The sequence below is a fragment of the Vipera ursinii genome, assembly GCF_947247035.1.
Source record: "Vipera ursinii genome assembly, chromosome: 2".
Lineage (NCBI taxonomy): Eukaryota > Metazoa > Chordata > Lepidosauria > Squamata > Viperidae > Vipera > Vipera ursinii.
The window spans coordinates 246,019,768-246,037,135 of record NC_139513.1 but is presented as its reverse complement, the minus strand read 5'-3'; the positions used below and the strand labels follow the sequence as shown (position 1 = coordinate 246,037,135).

Genomic DNA, 17,368 nt, shown 5'->3' with positions numbered 1-17,368 from the left:
TCTGTCTGGACACCCCTCCAGGGCGACTCTACGGTCCTTTTAGGACCCCCCAGCGATGCGAATCTGGATATGGAAGACGGGAGCCGTCCTCCAGACGTTCATTGTCAGCTGTTGGCAAACCGGAAGTACCCTGAGCTGATCTTCACTGTTGTCTTCATCTCCTCTCCCCTCTTTTTCCCTTTCCTTCCTTCTCAGCCCAGTCCAGTCTGGTTTGGGAGATGCAGCCTCTCCTCTTGCCCAACTCAGCTGAACTTTGCCAATGGAACCATGAGGAATTTTGCAGGGAAGAACTCCCCAAGCAGAGTGCCTGGAGTGCCCTGGAGCCAGAGCTGGGAGTTGTGGGTTGGAGACACAGAAGTGCAGCCACAGTGTGCACCAAAAGGCACTGAACATTCCCCAGCGCTGCATAGTTTCTCTTTGCTCCTGCACTGTTCAAAGATCAAAAAGCAGGGATCCCTGGCAGAGGGACTCATATGTTGGCGGCAGTTCTTTGTTGGCAGTATCAGAACTAGGAAGAAAGCAGAAGCTTCTGCAGTTAGCAGGTTGCATCAGGATTTTTGCATCAGGGCAACGGGCAAGTCCAGGGCAAACTGGCACAAACCCCTCCTCTCAGGGCACTCATGTCAGCATGAACCCTGGCTTAACAGCAGGCTGAAACTGCTGAAGTGGAGCAGGCCCACCAAGACCCCAGCAGCTCAGTTTTTGAACCACCCAAGTTGATTGCTATTGCCACAACTACTGGCAGCAAATTCCACAAAGTATATCTGTAGTTTATATTGGTCCCACATCTCTCTGGATTTTGTTTCAAAGTCGAACTGACCTTGTAACAGAGTGAGAAAAATGCATGCTTCCTTTTATATGCACCCTACATGATTTTGTATACCTCCAGTGTGACTTCCCATACATTCTTTCATTCCAAGCTAAAAACCTTAATTGCCATAGTCTCCCTTCATAGAAAGGGACGTGGTGGCTCAGTGGGTTAGGACGCTGAGCTTGTCGATCAGAAGGTCGGCAGTTTGGCGGGTCGAATCCCGAGTGCCGCGTAGCAGAGTGAGCGCCTGTTACTCGTCCCAGCTTCTGCCAACCTAGCAGTTCGAAAGCACGTCAAAATGCAAGTAGAAAAATAGGGACCACTCCGGTGGGAAGGTAACAGCGTTCCGTGCGCCTTTGGCGTGTAGTCATGCCGGCCACATGACCACGGAGACGTCCTCGGACAAGCGCTGGCTCTTTGGCTTTGAAACGGAGATGAGCACCGGCCCCTAGAGTCGGAAACGACTAGCACGCATGTGCGGGGGAACCTTTACCTTTTACCTTACCCTTCATAGAAGAGGTGTTTGAACCCCCTGTTCATTACAGACACACTTTTTTCGCCTTTTCTACCATTATAATATCTTTCACAGTATTTCATGTCTCACACACATTTATATAACATTATTATATCAACTTTTTTGTTTTTAATTCTCTTAACGATCATAAGTGCGGCATTTTCTTTTTTACAGCAAGTGTGCAGTGTTCACTGTTCAGACCACTATTTCTCTAATACAGCTTCCTGGATCCATTATAATTGGTTCAGATCCCACTAACAGGTTGATTGGATTTTCTGTGTCAATATGCATCAATTTGCATAATTTATGCTGAATCTCAGTATATATTTGAAGCCTATTTTGGAGAGATCCTTTGGAATGTTTCACAAAGCCTTTTTTGATTTTACTCTGTTGATCAGCAGTACAACTACTTCACTGCTCGCTCTCATTCTGATATTTTTCTTTAAAAATTAAAAATCACCAATATCAACACTTAGTTGATGACTAGTACATAGGATATATGTAACTTCCAGCTAATGTTCCATGCCTTGAACTGAAAACAGTTTTAAAATGTTGGTTTTTATTTTTAAGGACATACATGGCTTGGCTCTGAATTATTCCTCAGAACCTCCAAGTAAATCAGGATAATGGATTTTCTAGTAGAACCTGCTAGTGATCTCCCACTGCTAAGTTATTTCTCGAGTAATGAATCTAATAAATACTTTAAAAAATATATTGAGGGCAGGAAATACACAAGTTTATAAACATTGCAATTTCATTGTAAAATTCTGCACAAAGAATTGTACTTCCACGTAAAAGTCATTTCTTTTAAAGTTTATTTTTGGGCTCCACAGGTTGACAACAGTAAAACTTTCACATTATTTCATTTCTTTGAAACCAGATATTTGTCTACTCTAAAAATGAAGAACCCATTTTGTTCTAGTAGTTAGAGAAGATTCTACCAAGGAGAAGAACAAAAAGGAGAAGGAATAAAATCAGTATATGAAGTCTAGGTTTATCATTTTAGTATCAATATTTTATTTATCAGAAAAATAAATTTAGAAGGAAGTATGCCTTTTCTGGCCCAATAAATCTGATTTTACCATGGATAGGAGTTGTAATTCCCTACAATCACTGAATCCGTTATTGATTACAGTTTGGTTGAAATTAGAGAAATCTTGTGCTCTTAAAACTTTTATCTGCAAAATATAACAAGGGATAATATCTGATTTTGGTAGAGAAAAATTAAACTTTAGTATTGGAAGAAACCAATGTTTTTTAACAGTAAGGAACACTCTTTTATGATGAACCAAGCAGAACAGTAATGAGATGTTTTTAGAAGCATCAGGGTAGCTATAACTAAACATGAGAACTGCCAGGTTTTGATAAATTCAACAAAAAATACAGGTGACTCACTTCTGTGGAAGTTCAAATGTGTATATGCTTCCAGAGTGGATATCAGCTATGTCACTGCGTGTTTTTTAGTTTTGCCAGCTTCGCTCGTTTCTATCTGTACATTTTCCCCTGCTGTCTGCACCTGTGTTACTATCTTATCATGTAACCATAGTGACTCTCATATGTCCAGCTATATGTTATGGTTTCAGACTCACAGTTACTTTTTTTTTTACTTTTCTCTTCTGCCTGATGAGAGAATGTAGTCAGTTTAGGTCTTTTGTTTTCTCATTAAAGGTTTTACAATAGAATATGCCTTGGATTTCTTTTCTTTGATATTTACCATGCAAATGAACCACGGTCCATCCTCCTCTGGTCGGAATGTTAATTATTCCGCGACAAGCTTGACTTAAAGCTATGTCTGTGGTAATGATTAACCTAATTTATACACCGAAATAGAGCTAAATAAAAGAAGCAGAAAGTAACAACAAAATGGAAGGGAGGGAAAAGAGAGAAAAGCAGATCTGCATAAAAAGATCAAGATGACCACAATACTCAGGTATCACCATGTTGAAAACCTCAAAGCCAATGACACTTGAATTAGTACCTTAAAGCAATCAAACCTATGTTGTTTTTTATACTCTTTTATGTTGAGTTCTTGGAGTTCCTCAGAAAGGTGCTGTAACACATGGCCAACCAACCAATACTAAGGGAACCATAATTGAAGTGCAAACCTCTTAATAGCCACTAGATGGAAGCATCTAATAGATAATACCATTTTTTGCTACCATTCAAGTGATTCCTGTTTTTGCAGCCCCTGTATGCAACACAGTTGTTGGAGAAATGAACAGAACTAGCCTACAGGTTGGAACATTAAGAGGGCATATGTGCTTTCACCCTATGAAACATGCAGCCAAAATAACAGACCAGTATAAGAATATAAGTAGCTTAAGAGGAGAATCTGGGCGGTTGTAGGAAGAGACATAATGAGATGAAGAGAATAGCAGCATTCTATGGCAGGAACAGCAGCCAAGGACAGAAGGTTAACTAAAATCTAAGAAAGTATTAGCAATTCAAGCCTGATTACAAAAGGAAGGAGGGAGAAGCAGGGGAGAAGCTTTATAGAAAAAGGTAACAAATTTATAGAAACGTAGAATGTAGTATGTAGATATAGGATACAGAAATGTAAGACAAAAAGTAAATGGAAAAAACCACAAAGATAGCAATAAAAAATAAAAGACATAGAAATAAAGCATAACTATTGGAATAAGTGTATAATCTCAATTTTTAAACAATAAATCCCTGCATCAAAGAAGATAAATTTCATTTCTTATTTGTGGTCTGTGCCATGTTCCTTAAAGAATCTGTAACGGAGTGCAGACTTTAAACAAGGAAGGACAAGAAAATGTTAAATAATGGCAACAATAAAAAAGGGGTGGGAAAGAAAAGTAGAGACCTTTAAAAGAAGATAGGTGAAATTACAGGAATATTTGCAGGAATCCTTAAGAATAAACATAAAAGTGATCCGATAGAGGCAAATAAGGTTAAAAGAAGATGGAATGACTTTTGAAATCCTTTATAAATGGGGTTACAACATGAGAGAATCATTTGTGATAGATGATCCTTGTTTAGCAACCACAATCAGGTCCAGCAATTTGGTCATTCAGTGAGGAATCACATGATCATGACTTTGCTTATGATTTTACTTCAGCTTTTCCTTTTTCCTAATTCCCTTGCCTTTTGGAATGTCTACCCCAGCATTGGGACGATTAGCAAGAAGGGAATTATCGTTGGGTTTACATTTGTTGGAGGGAATGGGGTTACAAGAATAAAGAGGGAGTAATGTAGAATACACATCAAAAGGATTGTGCATGCATCATTTGCCTAGCATGCTTGGGCTGGAGATCTTTTAAAATCCTGTATTATAGAGATGTCCCCATAAAATATGCATAATAGCTCTGAGCAGTAAAATGGTTCTATATGATGTTCTATATTTCAGTCAGTTTTTTAAAAAAATAATGTTGCTTTTATAAGTAAAGAACCTATAAACCTATTTATAAATTTGGGGTTTTTTTTCCAGGAAAAATGGATAGTTTTATATATCTAACTAGAAATTAAGCTAGGGACAATGCATTATTTGCTGTTAAAATGGATGCTTCCATATAGGTCATCCTATAACTGAAACATTTAAAAATGCTTTTTAAACTGAAGTTCTGTGTCGATTTTTATGCAAATATTTATCTGTATTATTTTGATTGCTTTATTTGTAGCCTCCAGTAAATGCGTAGGTCATGTGACAAAGCAGCTTGTTCTAATTCTGTTACATTTCTGAAAGTGATGTGAGCACAGCTGGTGGAAGATGGTGTCTTGTGTCTCACAGCAGATCCTTTGTCTTCTAGAGCTATAATCCTCAGAGGACATGCTTCACTTTCATGCTACAGTTTTGCTTAGGCAGCCAGTCTCGAGTGCTAATTATTGAGGCTGGGGATTATAAAATACAAAGTACACTTTAGTGGAATGTAAAATTACAGCATTTATTCTTTCAGTTTTTAGAAGGTTTTGCATGATGAAGTGTATTTGATCTCTATGCATAATGCCAGAAATTCTTGCGTTAACAGAGAACAGCTCCAAGCAAGCATGGTGCAAGTTCACATGAATCTGAAAGGCAAAATGAATGTCAAGGAGCAGCTGAAATCGTTGTGGCAACTGCTGGCAGTAGCCAGGTAAGGCTATAAATTGTGCTTAAAAATACAGTCTTCTTGTAGGTTATAGGTAGTAATTCTGTAATAGCAACTTGTGCCTGCATGAATTATTTCATTTTTGTTAAACCAGAAAGCTAGCGTGCCACTGGAAGAGATGAACGCTCTTTAATCTGCTACAGAAGATTTTTTTCTAAACTGAAATATTTTAATATTCCATATTGTAATAGTATAATTCTTGTTCAAAGAGCTATTATGAATACATTTGGAGGAAAAGAATAAATGTATCTTTAAATTGATTTGTCATTTTTAATATGAGCATGTGAGTCAAAAGAATATTCTTTTCAATTGTGGAATGATTTTGAAATAGATTTGTTTTTCTTAAAAGGTGGAATTTTGTAAACCAAATAATTCCATCATTCTAGGGAAATGTTGAAAGAAGATATATTTTTAAAAAGTGCTTCCTGTGTTGTACATTATGTATTAATTTGGATATAGTCCAGCTCTACCTTTATACATGGCAGGGATTATCATCTAATTTAATATAGATCTGCATTTTGCTTTCAAGAGCCCTTTATAATATATATACATATGCTTTGGATCTACATTAATAACTAGAATTATTATATTTTTTCATAAATCAATTTTTACAAATCTGTAAAATAGTTTAAATCCACTTATGTACATATATACTTCTTAATTTTATTTAAAGTTATTAAGACTTCCTAGTATTACATAGCAACTATAGCTAAAATGTATTTTTAATTTTATTCTTTTTCTCTGTTGTTTTGGAACAACAAAGATCCATTGCTAAATCCTAATGAAAATTTAATTTAAAAGTTAAAAAAGATAGGAGGACATATTATTGTAAATAACCTTCACTATTTGACTTTGTTGCTGTCGTTGCTTTGTCACATTTTATTTTGATTATTTGTGTACTGAAACCTAAATATATCTCAAACCAGAAAATGAATTTTAAGCAGCTTTCCTTTTTAATAAGAAAAGTTCCATCATAACGTGTTTGACTAACAGGATTTCAGTGCATTAATTTTAATTTTTTTATTTGACCATTTTTATAGAACATAACATTAAAAATGAGGTTGCTTAAAATGATATGTAATAAAAGCACTGGACTAAAAAAAATGTAAGCAAGTCAGAGTAGTAATAATATTCAGATTACAAAAATAAAGTTACTTAAAAGGTGGCATCAATACAAAATAATTCAGTTATTTATTAGTACAGCCTAGTATGCCACTTCACTTTCGTGGTAGCTCTAATGGTTTAAAAATAGGTTTCTCAGTTTTATTCAAAGTACTTGTTATCATCAAGAGAGGTATATATGCTGTTGCACTGGTATACTGCCTTCCCAGAATTATTCAGTCCAACCACCTGGAGAAGGTCTGCTGAGAATCCTTGCAGGAAGTGCTTAGAACTTGGGTTAGATCATGGTGAGGCGGGGCAAAGGGCCGGGATGGTTTTGCGTGCACGCGCCATTTTCACAAATGCAACTTTGCGTACACATGTGCGCTCACCCACTACTTCTATGGTCCGGTTCCGAATGGGCTGCGGTCTGGCACTAGGCCATGGATTGGGGGTTGGAGACCCCTGGGTTAGATGACAAGCCTTCTGTGTACTGACCACTTAACCTAGAATCTGCTTTCCTGGAGGAATATGCAAAACTCTTTCCTCCTTAATATTGCACAAGTCCATGAAAAGTTTCTATCATCATAGTTGATTTAATGTAGCCATTCCATCTTTGCATGTTTTGTTTTTACTTTTGATATTTTCTGTTCTTCTATCTTTTTTGTACTCTGCCCACAGTCTTACATTTGGGACAATCTATGACTACGGTAAATAAAGAAATCCATAGCTTTATGATTATTTAATCTCTACAATAATTCAAAACCATAAAAAATCAGACAAAGAATAACAGCAAAATAATCTGTTATAACATCAGATGCAGTCATCACTTCCAGACAATCATCAGCTAATTCAGCCACAGCATAATAAAACTTTATTCCTGGAAGGCTCTGTGGAAAAGTTGTGTTTTAACTTCCTGAGTATTAATGTTCTGTAATTGAGCTTTAATTGCTTCTATTTTATTATATATTTGGTATTATACTAGTTCTGCCTTCAGTAGCTCAGATCCAAAAAAATGTAGAAACAACAAGATAGTGGTTTTTTTCCCTTCTTCCAGTAGCAGGTGTTTAGCTTCTTAGAAAATCAGAAATGAAAGCTTCTGTTCAGGGAAGCTTTAAATAATTCTTCCTTTCTATTAAGTTATCTGTAGCAAACTATCCCAGTTCAAGAGGATCCCCCAGAGTAATATCGGGTCCTTAGGGGGAAGAGGAGACCAATAACTACTTTTCAGTGGTGTGTTTTAAAGTAGAATTGTATATAAGGCCATTTTCAAGTTGAACTCAACTTCTGGTGACTTCATGGACAAATCCATATAATTTTCTTTGCAAAATACAGAGATGATCTTGCATCTTCTAAATGTTTTTCAGACTGCTACCTTTGGGGTTTCCGGGTCCTAGTACAATTCAGCTGCAATTGACCCTTTTGACAGATATTACTCTAATATAATACATATTTTACCTATCATGCAATTTCTTTTTATGCCAATCAAATTTATGTAAAACACAGAACTTTATGCAAAGCAGGTTTGATGATAACCAGTTTGGTCTAGTGGTTAAGGCACCAGGTTCTAGTCCTGCCTTAGACATGAAAAACTTTCTGGGTGACAGTCACTTTCTCTCCCACCTCAGAGGGTTATTGTTATTGCAGAGAAATAGGTGGAAATATTGTGTGTGTTCACTGCCTTGAGATAGTTATAAAAATAACAAAGTTGGGAAAGAAGTAGTTTTGACATCAAAATCTGTGGATGTTCCCATTGTGCCTGGAAAGCTTCAACTTGTGCAGATTTCTTTAGTTGTTTTGGTGATGTAAAACAGCTGCGCCATTGCAAAGCTCACATACTATTTTGCTTGATTCTGTTATAATCAATACCTTCCATTATTTAATGAATAAATTATTTTTATTTATGCAACTGATGCTGATGCATTTTCACCTTAATATTACTTTGTATTTATTTCATTTATACTGTTCCCCCCACTCCCTGGAAGACACTGTTTAAGATAGCAGCCCTATTTTAGAACTCTGTCATCACCTTTACTCTACAAATAAATTATTTTTAGAAATCAAAATTGCTATTTTGCTGCTGCAAGCTGGTATAATGGTGTGTCTTGGCTTTAGGTCTTGTTGTTCTGCAAATATACAGTTCCATCTATCCATGTGACTCCTGAAGAGCTTTGAAATCATTAGTTCTACCTTATATTGCCCATCTGGGAGTTACCCAATCAATAAAAAGATGGAATGGATTCATTTACAAAGGTGATGGGTGCACTGCTGCAGGATCTGAAAGAGCAAGTTAGGAGCAGATAATGATGGGAGAAAATCTGTGGTTACTAAGAGTCAACACTGATTTGATGGCATTTAATCAATTAATGAATTGAAAATAAAATCCTACAAAAGGACCTGTTTTTGCATAAGTGGCAAACTCTTTTTTCTCTATACTATGGTGGCTTATTATTATAACATATTGAATAAAAATCTAAACAATAATGAGATAATGAGCTTCGGTGTAAGAACTGTAGTGGAAGATTATATATTGCTGGCACTTGACTCCACTTACATTGGCGCATATATTTCAGAATTATTTTTGCAAATATTTGTGAGGTTGTCAAAAAGTGGCCTCAGTTTCATTTGTGATAGTCATTCAATAAAGGCATGCTCTTATGGCATAACATTTTTGCACAAAAGTACCACTATTAAATAAAAAAATAAATGCTTCCCAGATTTAGGTTTATTACATTTATTTACAGGACCAGATCTCAAGTTTAAAAATAAGGAGCTTACTATTTATTTAATATTAGCAAATAAAATAATAATTGCCCAACATTGAAAAACTGGATAGATGTGAATTAACAAATTCACTTCAGTTGCTGACTTTCAAAAAAAAAATCACAGGTACTGTTAAAATAATCAATCATCAGACAATTCTATCAAGTTTGGATGGATTTTATAGTTTATCTCAAAAGCAATAGGCTATAATATGGTAACTTTTATGGTAAATTTTTATATCTACAGTACCTGTCTCTTTGCTTCCCTTTTAAGTAGATATTTAAAATACTTTCTATATACCTTTTATCTATGCATCTTGGATTTATGTTATTTTGTTACTAGATAATGTTAATCATAGTTCAATAAAATATACATACATATACATAATGAGATTTACTGAGTTGACTTATTTAGTGGAACAATAAGTTCCACATTTGCATTGTGCTAATATTTTAACCCCCTTAACCCTATTTCTTAAACTTACAGAGTTCAACTGCTCGGATGGACCATGAAACATCCAGTGTTATGAGTTCTAATAGTAATTACTCTGTTCCTCGAAGACTGACAAGTCATTTAGGCACCAAGGTAACCAAAGTTTTCTGTAGATTTGCTAATCCTCCATTTTATAATTAAAATATATTTTACATCTGCATTGACCTATCTGAATTTATAATCAGTAATGGATGTCTCTAGTCCCTATTCTGCTTAGTGAATTCAGAGAAACAGGTGTGAAAATGAAGAATATCTATTTGGAGATGAATGGAGTCATTTTTTTAAACTATAAAAGAGATTTTAATAGATTTAATAGATTTTAATAGATGGAATAGTCTGCTGCACTGGGTTATTTTAATGGTTTATATGGCTGTTTTTAAATTGATACAATTATCTTTTTAAAAATGCATTGTTTTGTTTTTAGTAATTATTTACAACATTCATAAAATTTTGGGCTTTAAGGTTTTTACAGTAGTCATTTAATGAATACAGAAAAATACAAAAAAAGCTGAATAGTTGAGAAAACACTATATGCTGAAATTCAGGGTGAAATGTATTGATATGTATATAGACTTTTATTACAGTGAAGCAGCCTGAAGATGGCCGTAATTAATATATAACTCCAGAAATGCACACCTGGTATATAGAGTTAGTGGTTAATATTATTTTTAATAGTGATTTTCAGATTTAACATTATCTGTAACAACAATTTAATATACATCCTGAAAGAAGTTGAGTGAGTCATCAGATTATGCCTATGCTCTACTAATGCTGGGATTCTTTAGATTAGGGCTTTTCAACTGGTGGTATGTGTACCACTGGCGGTACATCGGCACCTGGCAGGCAGTACGCTTACGATGGGTTGAAAAGCACTGGGGGAAAAAACATGTAAAATTAAGTGTAAAAGTGTAGCGTGGAGGTGAGCTGAAGCGGGGACAACACAGCACAGGCCTGTGGGAGAGTCAGCTGGAGCTGGGGTGTTGCCGGGGCTCTGCTGAGTGCTCAGGATCCACACAGGGCTCCAGCTGACTGGCGCTTCCAGAAGCTGCATGCAGCCTGGGGAAAGGAGTCAGTTGCAGCTACACCAAAGACAAAAGGAGGAGAAGGGGATAGACAGACACGCCCACGAGGTGTATATATTTGGCCTGGGGCCACCCTAGAGACAGTGAGGGGCCAGCCCACCCTAACCCGTAATCAAAGGAAAACCCTTAATTCAGCGGGCCAGAAGGCAGCTCACCACTGCGCTCCTCCGTTTCCTTCTCCTCGCCCCCTGGGCACAGATGCAGTTGCAACTCCTCGCCATAGCTAGGGCGGGACGTGCGATTACCTCCGTCCTGCAAAGTGGCGTTCCTGCCCGCCACCATACTGGCAGGCCCGACTAAAGGCTGCACGCTCCAGCCTCACTGCCAAGAAAGGGGGCAGCAACCAAGACTACAGCAGATCTGCAGCTTGTCAGCAGCGCTCAAAGGCTGCCCAACTTTATCCTGCAATTTTGGGGTTGGAAAGTGGAGGGGCAGCACTGCGTTTGCAGGCCTGGTGGCACCTACTGAAAAGCCACCTGTTCCCCCCTCCCCCCACAGCTACTTCCTTCAGAGCCATCCTGATGCCGACGGGTCTGCCAGCATAGATCCTCCAGCTTCATCCTGCAAAGCACGGGTCAGCTGGCGCTCTCACCTGTCTGCCGGCATGGTGGCAGGCCTGGCGGGATGAGGATGGCTCTGCAGGAAGTAACTGCAGGGAGGGGGGAAGCAGGAGGCTTTCCAACAGGTGCCGTCAGGCCTGCAAACACGGAGCTGCCCCTCCCCTTTGTGGCCATGCAGTTCTGAAACCAATGGGCTGATGCTGGGGAGGAGAATCTTATTAGGGCAAAACGAGCGTAGTCCACCATGGTTTATTGATTGCAAACTTTTCCTCGGGTTTTCCTATCCCTTCCTGAGCTATTAAAATCACATTGGCAAGGTCTATACTGAACATCTGGCTGCAAACTACTCAACTGGATTTTAGCCTAGCCCCTTGTGCAATCTCAGGCCACATTCTGGAGGTAAGAGGATGTAGTAATAGGGAAGAGCTGCAAAATTGATTCATTATTTATTCTTGCCTTTACCAGCAATACAGGGAGTGCAGAATTATTAGGCAAGTTGTATTTTTGAGGATTAATTTTATTATTGAACAACAACCATGTTCTCAATGAACCCAAAAAATTCATTAATATCAAAGCTGAATATTTTTGGAAGTAGTTTTTAGTTTGTTTTTAGTTATAGCTATTTTAGGGGGATATCTGTGTGTGCAGGTGACTATTACTGTGCATAATTATTAGGCAACTTAACAAAAAACAAATATATACCCATTTCAATTATTTATTTTTACCAGTGAAACCAATATAACATCTCAACATTCACAAATATACATTTCTGACATTCAAAAACATAACAAAAACAAATCAGTGACCAATATAGCCACCTTTCTTTGCAAGGACACTCAAAAGCCTGCCATCCATGGATTCTGTCAGTGTTTTGATCTGTTCACCATCAACATTGCGTGCAGCAGCAACCACAGCCTCCCAGACACTGTTCAGAGAGGTGTACTGTTTTCCCTCCTTGTAAATCTCACATTTGATGATGGACCACAGGTTCTCAATGGGGTTCAGATCAGGTGAACAAGGAGGCCATGTCATTAGATTTCCTTCTTTTATACCCTTTCTTGCCAGCCACGCTGTGGAGTACTTGGACGCGTGTGATGGAGCATTGTCCTGCATGAAAATCATGTTTTTCTTGAAGGATGCAGACTTCTTCCTGTACCACTGCTTGAAGAAGGTGTCTTCCAGAAACTGGCAGTAGGACTGGGAGTTGAGCTTGACTCCATCCTCAACCCGAAAAGGCCCCACAAGCTCATCTTTGATGATACCAGCCCAAACCAGTACTCCACCTCCACCTTGCTGGCGTCTGAGTCGGACTGGAGCTCTCTGCCCTTTACCAATCCAGCCACGGGCCCATCCATCTGGCCCATCAAGACTCACTCTCATTTCATCAGTCCATAAAACCTTAGAAAAATCAGTCTTGAGATATTTCTTGGCCCAGTCTTGACGTTTCAGCTTGTGTGTCTTGTTCAGTGGTGGTCGTCTTTCAGCCTTTCTTACCTTGGCCATGTCTCTGAGTATTGCACACCTTGTGCTTTTGGGCACTCCAGTGATGTTGCAGCTCTGAAATATGGCCAAACTGGTGGCAAGTGGCATCTTGGCAGCTGCACGCTTGACTTTTCTCAGTTCATGGGCAGTTATTTTGCGCCTTGGTTTCTCCACATGCTTCTTGCGACCCTGTTGACTATTTTGAATGAAACGCTTGATTGTTCGATGATCACGCTTCAGAAGCTTTGCAATTTTAAGAGTGCTGCATCCCTCTGCAAGATATCTCACTATTTTTGACTTTTCTGAGCCTGTCAAGTCCTTCTTTTGACCCATTTTGCCAAAGGAAAGGAAGTTGCCTAATAATTATGCACACCTGATACAGGGTGTTGATGTCATTAGACCACACCCCTTCTCATTACAGAGATGCACATCACCTAATATGCTTAATTGGTAGTAGGCTTTCGAGCCTATACAGCTTGGAGTAAGACAACATGCATAAAGAGGATGATGTGGTCAAAATACTCATTTGCCTAATAATTCTGCACTCCCTGTAGCTATGTTGTTTGACGACTTTGCTAGCAACCCGCAGGCTGTGAACTTTCCCCCTTGGGGAAAGAATTCAGGAGTGCTAGATTTATTTTTCCTGCTAATTACACTATACCTTGTGGGTTTTTAAAGGAGCGTATGAGGAAAAAAACCTGTCTGAAAATTAAAGGATGTATGGATTGAGTTGTGTGACAGGGAAGGGAAGTACATGGACTTATGCACTTCCAGTTGCTGACAGATGTGCCACTAATATTCTGACTGGACACCTGCATACTCTCAGGGCCCAAAGATTATCTTAATTCTTCATTGGGCAGTACTGTGGATTAACTAAATTTTTCTGGGTTCTGATTTTAAGGTGAGTATCCTGAGCTATGGAGACCTTTGATCTTCTTCTTAAATACATAATAATGAAATAATGAGAACTAAAGGCTCAAAGGGAAGGCAGATTAGAAAGAACAAGACCTTTTGGGGTCTTCAATTCCCTTCCTCTTAAGAGTTCCTTAATAAGGTTTGCTCTTGCTTCCTAACATCAATAAAGGTGGTTTTTCCAGAAAATATGTGAAAGCTGTAATTAGAGATTTAACTATGTTTTCTTTTTGTCTGTGTTTTAATTTATATATAATGTATGTTTAATTGAGGAGGGCTTGGAGAGGTAGAAGTGGCCAATATGGAGGCTTCACCTTGCCCTCTAGATCTCTGTCTCCCCTGCAGATCTCTGGAGAGGAGGAGTGGGTAGTAGAGGAGCTGTGTGAGGGAAGCCTGCCCCAACAAGCCAGCATCCTTTCCAGGCACAATTGGAAATGGGAATTCCCTTTCAAGAAGGGCCAGCCTCCCTTGTGCAGGACCCGGGAGCGCTGTTCCTCTGCCGCCTCCTCTTGGTCTCCAGAGATCTGTCAAGATAGAAGTTGGACTCGGAGGAAACTGCTTCCTGCAAACATCCTCCACCTCCTGTTTTGGCAGGAGGGGGCACGGACAGGGAAACACCAATGATGTCTGAGATTGGGAAAAGAACTTCTCTTTACCATGCTATACACACACACACACACACACACACACACACACACACACACACACACACACAAACATTCCAAGCTTGGAGACTTGTGTCCACATCTGAGCTAGCAAATTGCCAATCATGCCTGGGCTTGGGGAGAAGGCCCCCTCCTTCCTCTGTAGATAAAAGTCCCCAAACCTGGAATGTGGTGTGTGCGCGTCTGTGTGTGCATGTGCACACACATGTGCTTGGCTACTAGCACTTTGGGGAGGCAAGGAGTTTGTGGGGCACCGAGTTGTCCCCACATTGAGTTAGCCAGTGTGACTTGTTCCGTTCTGACCCAGCTGTCTCGAGTCAGCTGTGTCCAGTAAGTGGCGTTGAGCAGGCTACGCCCATCTGTTAGGTGACTGGTGGTATCAAATATTGCCATATCCTAAAAGTGATACAATCTCTGCAAAGGTTGAAAAGCCCTGCTTTAGATGAGAGAGGCAAGCTGATACCATCCAGATATTTTAGATTTCAATTTGCTTAAGTGTTTACTATGTAAAATTTGCATATTCTACTATAGTCAGTGTAATGAAATTTGCTGTTGTTGCCTTAAGGCTAAGCAAAGCCTAAGAGTGGCGCCCTTTCATTGGTTAACTGACAAGACATTAAGATTCCATAAGTGCTGAAAATTAAAGTTGAGTGTGAAAGTGAAAGAGGCTAGGTCAGTGATGGCGAACATTTTAGAGACCGAGTGCCCAAACTGCAACCCAAAACTCACTTCTGTATCGCTGGGTGCCGGGTAGGCATGGCCCATTTATATATTTATTTATTTATTTATTTATTTATTTATTTATTTATTTATTTATTTATTTATTTATTTATTTATTTATTTATTTATTTAATAAAGGCGGTCCGGGTCTGGATGGGGAGGAACAGGCTTCGTCTCAACCCCGACAAGACGGAGTGGCTGTGCGTACCGGCATCCCGGGATATTCAGGATATCCCACCCCTCATTATGGGGGGTGAGTCATTACCTCCTGTAGATAGGGCTCGCAACTTGGGAGTCCTCCTAGATTCACAGCTCTCTTTAGAAGACCATATTGTAGCTGTAACTAGGGGGGCGTTCGCCCAGGTTCGCCTGGTGCGCCAGTTGCGGCCCTATCTAGACCGGGATGCCTTGCGCACGGTCACTCATGCGCTCGTGACCTCTCGTCTTGATTACTGCAACGCTCTCTACATGGGGCTACCCTTGAAGACCACTCGGAGGCTCCAGCTGGCACAGAATGCAGCCGCGAGAGTTGTGTCGGGGGTCTCCCGATACTCCCGTGTTACACCTTTGCTCCGCGAGCTGCATTGGTTGCCAGTTGTCTTCCGGGTGAGGTTCAAGGTGTTGGTAATGACCTACAAAGCCCTCCATGGCATGGGTCCAGAATACCTTGGGGAGCACCTGCAGCCGGCGTCAACTTCCCTCCGCCCAGTACGCTCCCACAGAGAGGGCCTCCTCAGGGTGCCGCCGGTCAAAGAATGCCGACTGGTGGCCCCCAGGGGGAGAGCGTTCTCTGTGGGTGCACCGGACTTATGGAACCATCTTCCGGTAGAGCTCCGGATGGCGCCCGACCTCCGCTCCTTCCGGTGCGACCTTAAAACCCATCTCTTTAAGGAAGCGGGCCTGGCCTGATGGGATGGGGTGGGTTTGTTATTATGACTTTAATTTTAAATTTGTACTATTTGTACTATGGGCATTGTTTAATCATGTTTTAATAATTTTAACTTTTGTATTTGTCTTTTACGTATTGCCCTGTTAACCGCCCTGAGTCTCTTGAGAGAAGGGCGGTATATAAATTAAATAAATAAATAAATAAATAATAAATAAATGTATGTATGTATGTATGTATTTATTTATTTATTTATTTATTTATTTATTTATTTATTTAATTGGATTTGTATACCGCCCTTTCCCGAAGGACTCAGGGCGGTTAACAGGGTAATTAAAACAAGAAATAAATACAAAAATTAAAAACAATTTAAAAGATTATAACAGTCCCTGAAAAAGTAAAAAACCCCAATTAAAATTAGAATTAAAATTCTCAGCCTGGGCCAGAGAGCTCAAAGAGCCAGGTCTTCAGGTCCCGGCGGAATGAATGGAGGTTGGGGGCAGTCCTCAGCTCCACGGGCAGCTGGTTCCAGAGGGCAGGCGCACCCACTGAGAAGGCCCTCCCCCTGGGTGTTACCCGCCGGCAATCTTTTACCGCCGGCACCCTGAGAAGACCCTCCCTGTGGGAGTGCACTGGAGGAAGGGAACTTGATGCTGGCAGCAGGTGTTCCCTCAGATATCCCGGACCCAAGCCATTTAGGGCTTTATAGGTCATTACCAGCACCTTGAATCTCACCCGGAGGGCAACTGGAAGCCAATGCAGCTCGCGGAGTAGAGGTGTTACATGGGAGTATCGGGAAACCCCCATCACAACTCGCGCGGCCGCATTCTGCACCAGCTGAAGCCTCCGAGGGGTCCTCAAGGGCAGCCCCATGTAGAGAGCGTTGCAGTAGTCTAAACGGGAGGTCACGAGCGCATGAGTGACTGTGCGTAGGGCATCTCGGTCCAGTCCATTGGGTGGCTGTGGCCATTGGGTGGCTGTGGTGGTCACAGCAGACTGGGTGGGTGTGGCCAGAATTGACGTGGCCACCTTGATGTTGCTTATGGGGAGGGATACCTGTGGGGGCCAGGCAGGGTTTGGGGAGAACCAGGGGGTCTCTGGTGGGTGGGATGGTGTGCAGGAGGCTCATCCTGCAGGGTGAGGTGAGGCGAGGCAGGGGGCAGGGCAGGGGTGCCATTGCTGCAAGGCAAGGTGAGGCAGGGGCCGGGGCGGCTGCTGCCTGACACCATCGGTCCCCGCACACAGCGAGTCCATGGGGGCCAACTGTGTCC

The 17,368-nt window shown here is 40.4% G+C and overlaps 1 protein-coding gene across 7 annotated transcripts in view; it reads left to right on the top strand.

The window, feature by feature from the left end:
* APC (APC regulator of WNT signaling pathway) overlaps window positions 1–17,368 on the top strand; it is a 74,974-nt gene that overhangs the window by 35,668 nt on the left and 21,938 nt on the right. For 6 of the 7 annotated variants that reach the window (XM_083351471.1, XM_083351474.1, XM_083351469.1 and 3 more), the window contains 2 exons: window positions 5,315–5,419; window positions 9,785–9,883. In XM_083351471.1, coding sequence (XP_083207597.1) covers window positions 5,315–5,419; window positions 9,785–9,883 — 204 coding nt within the window. Of the gene's footprint in view, window positions 1–5,314; window positions 5,420–8,709; window positions 8,789–9,784; window positions 9,884–17,368 lie in introns of those variants that run through there. The other variant, XM_083351475.1, reaches the window with a different exon arrangement.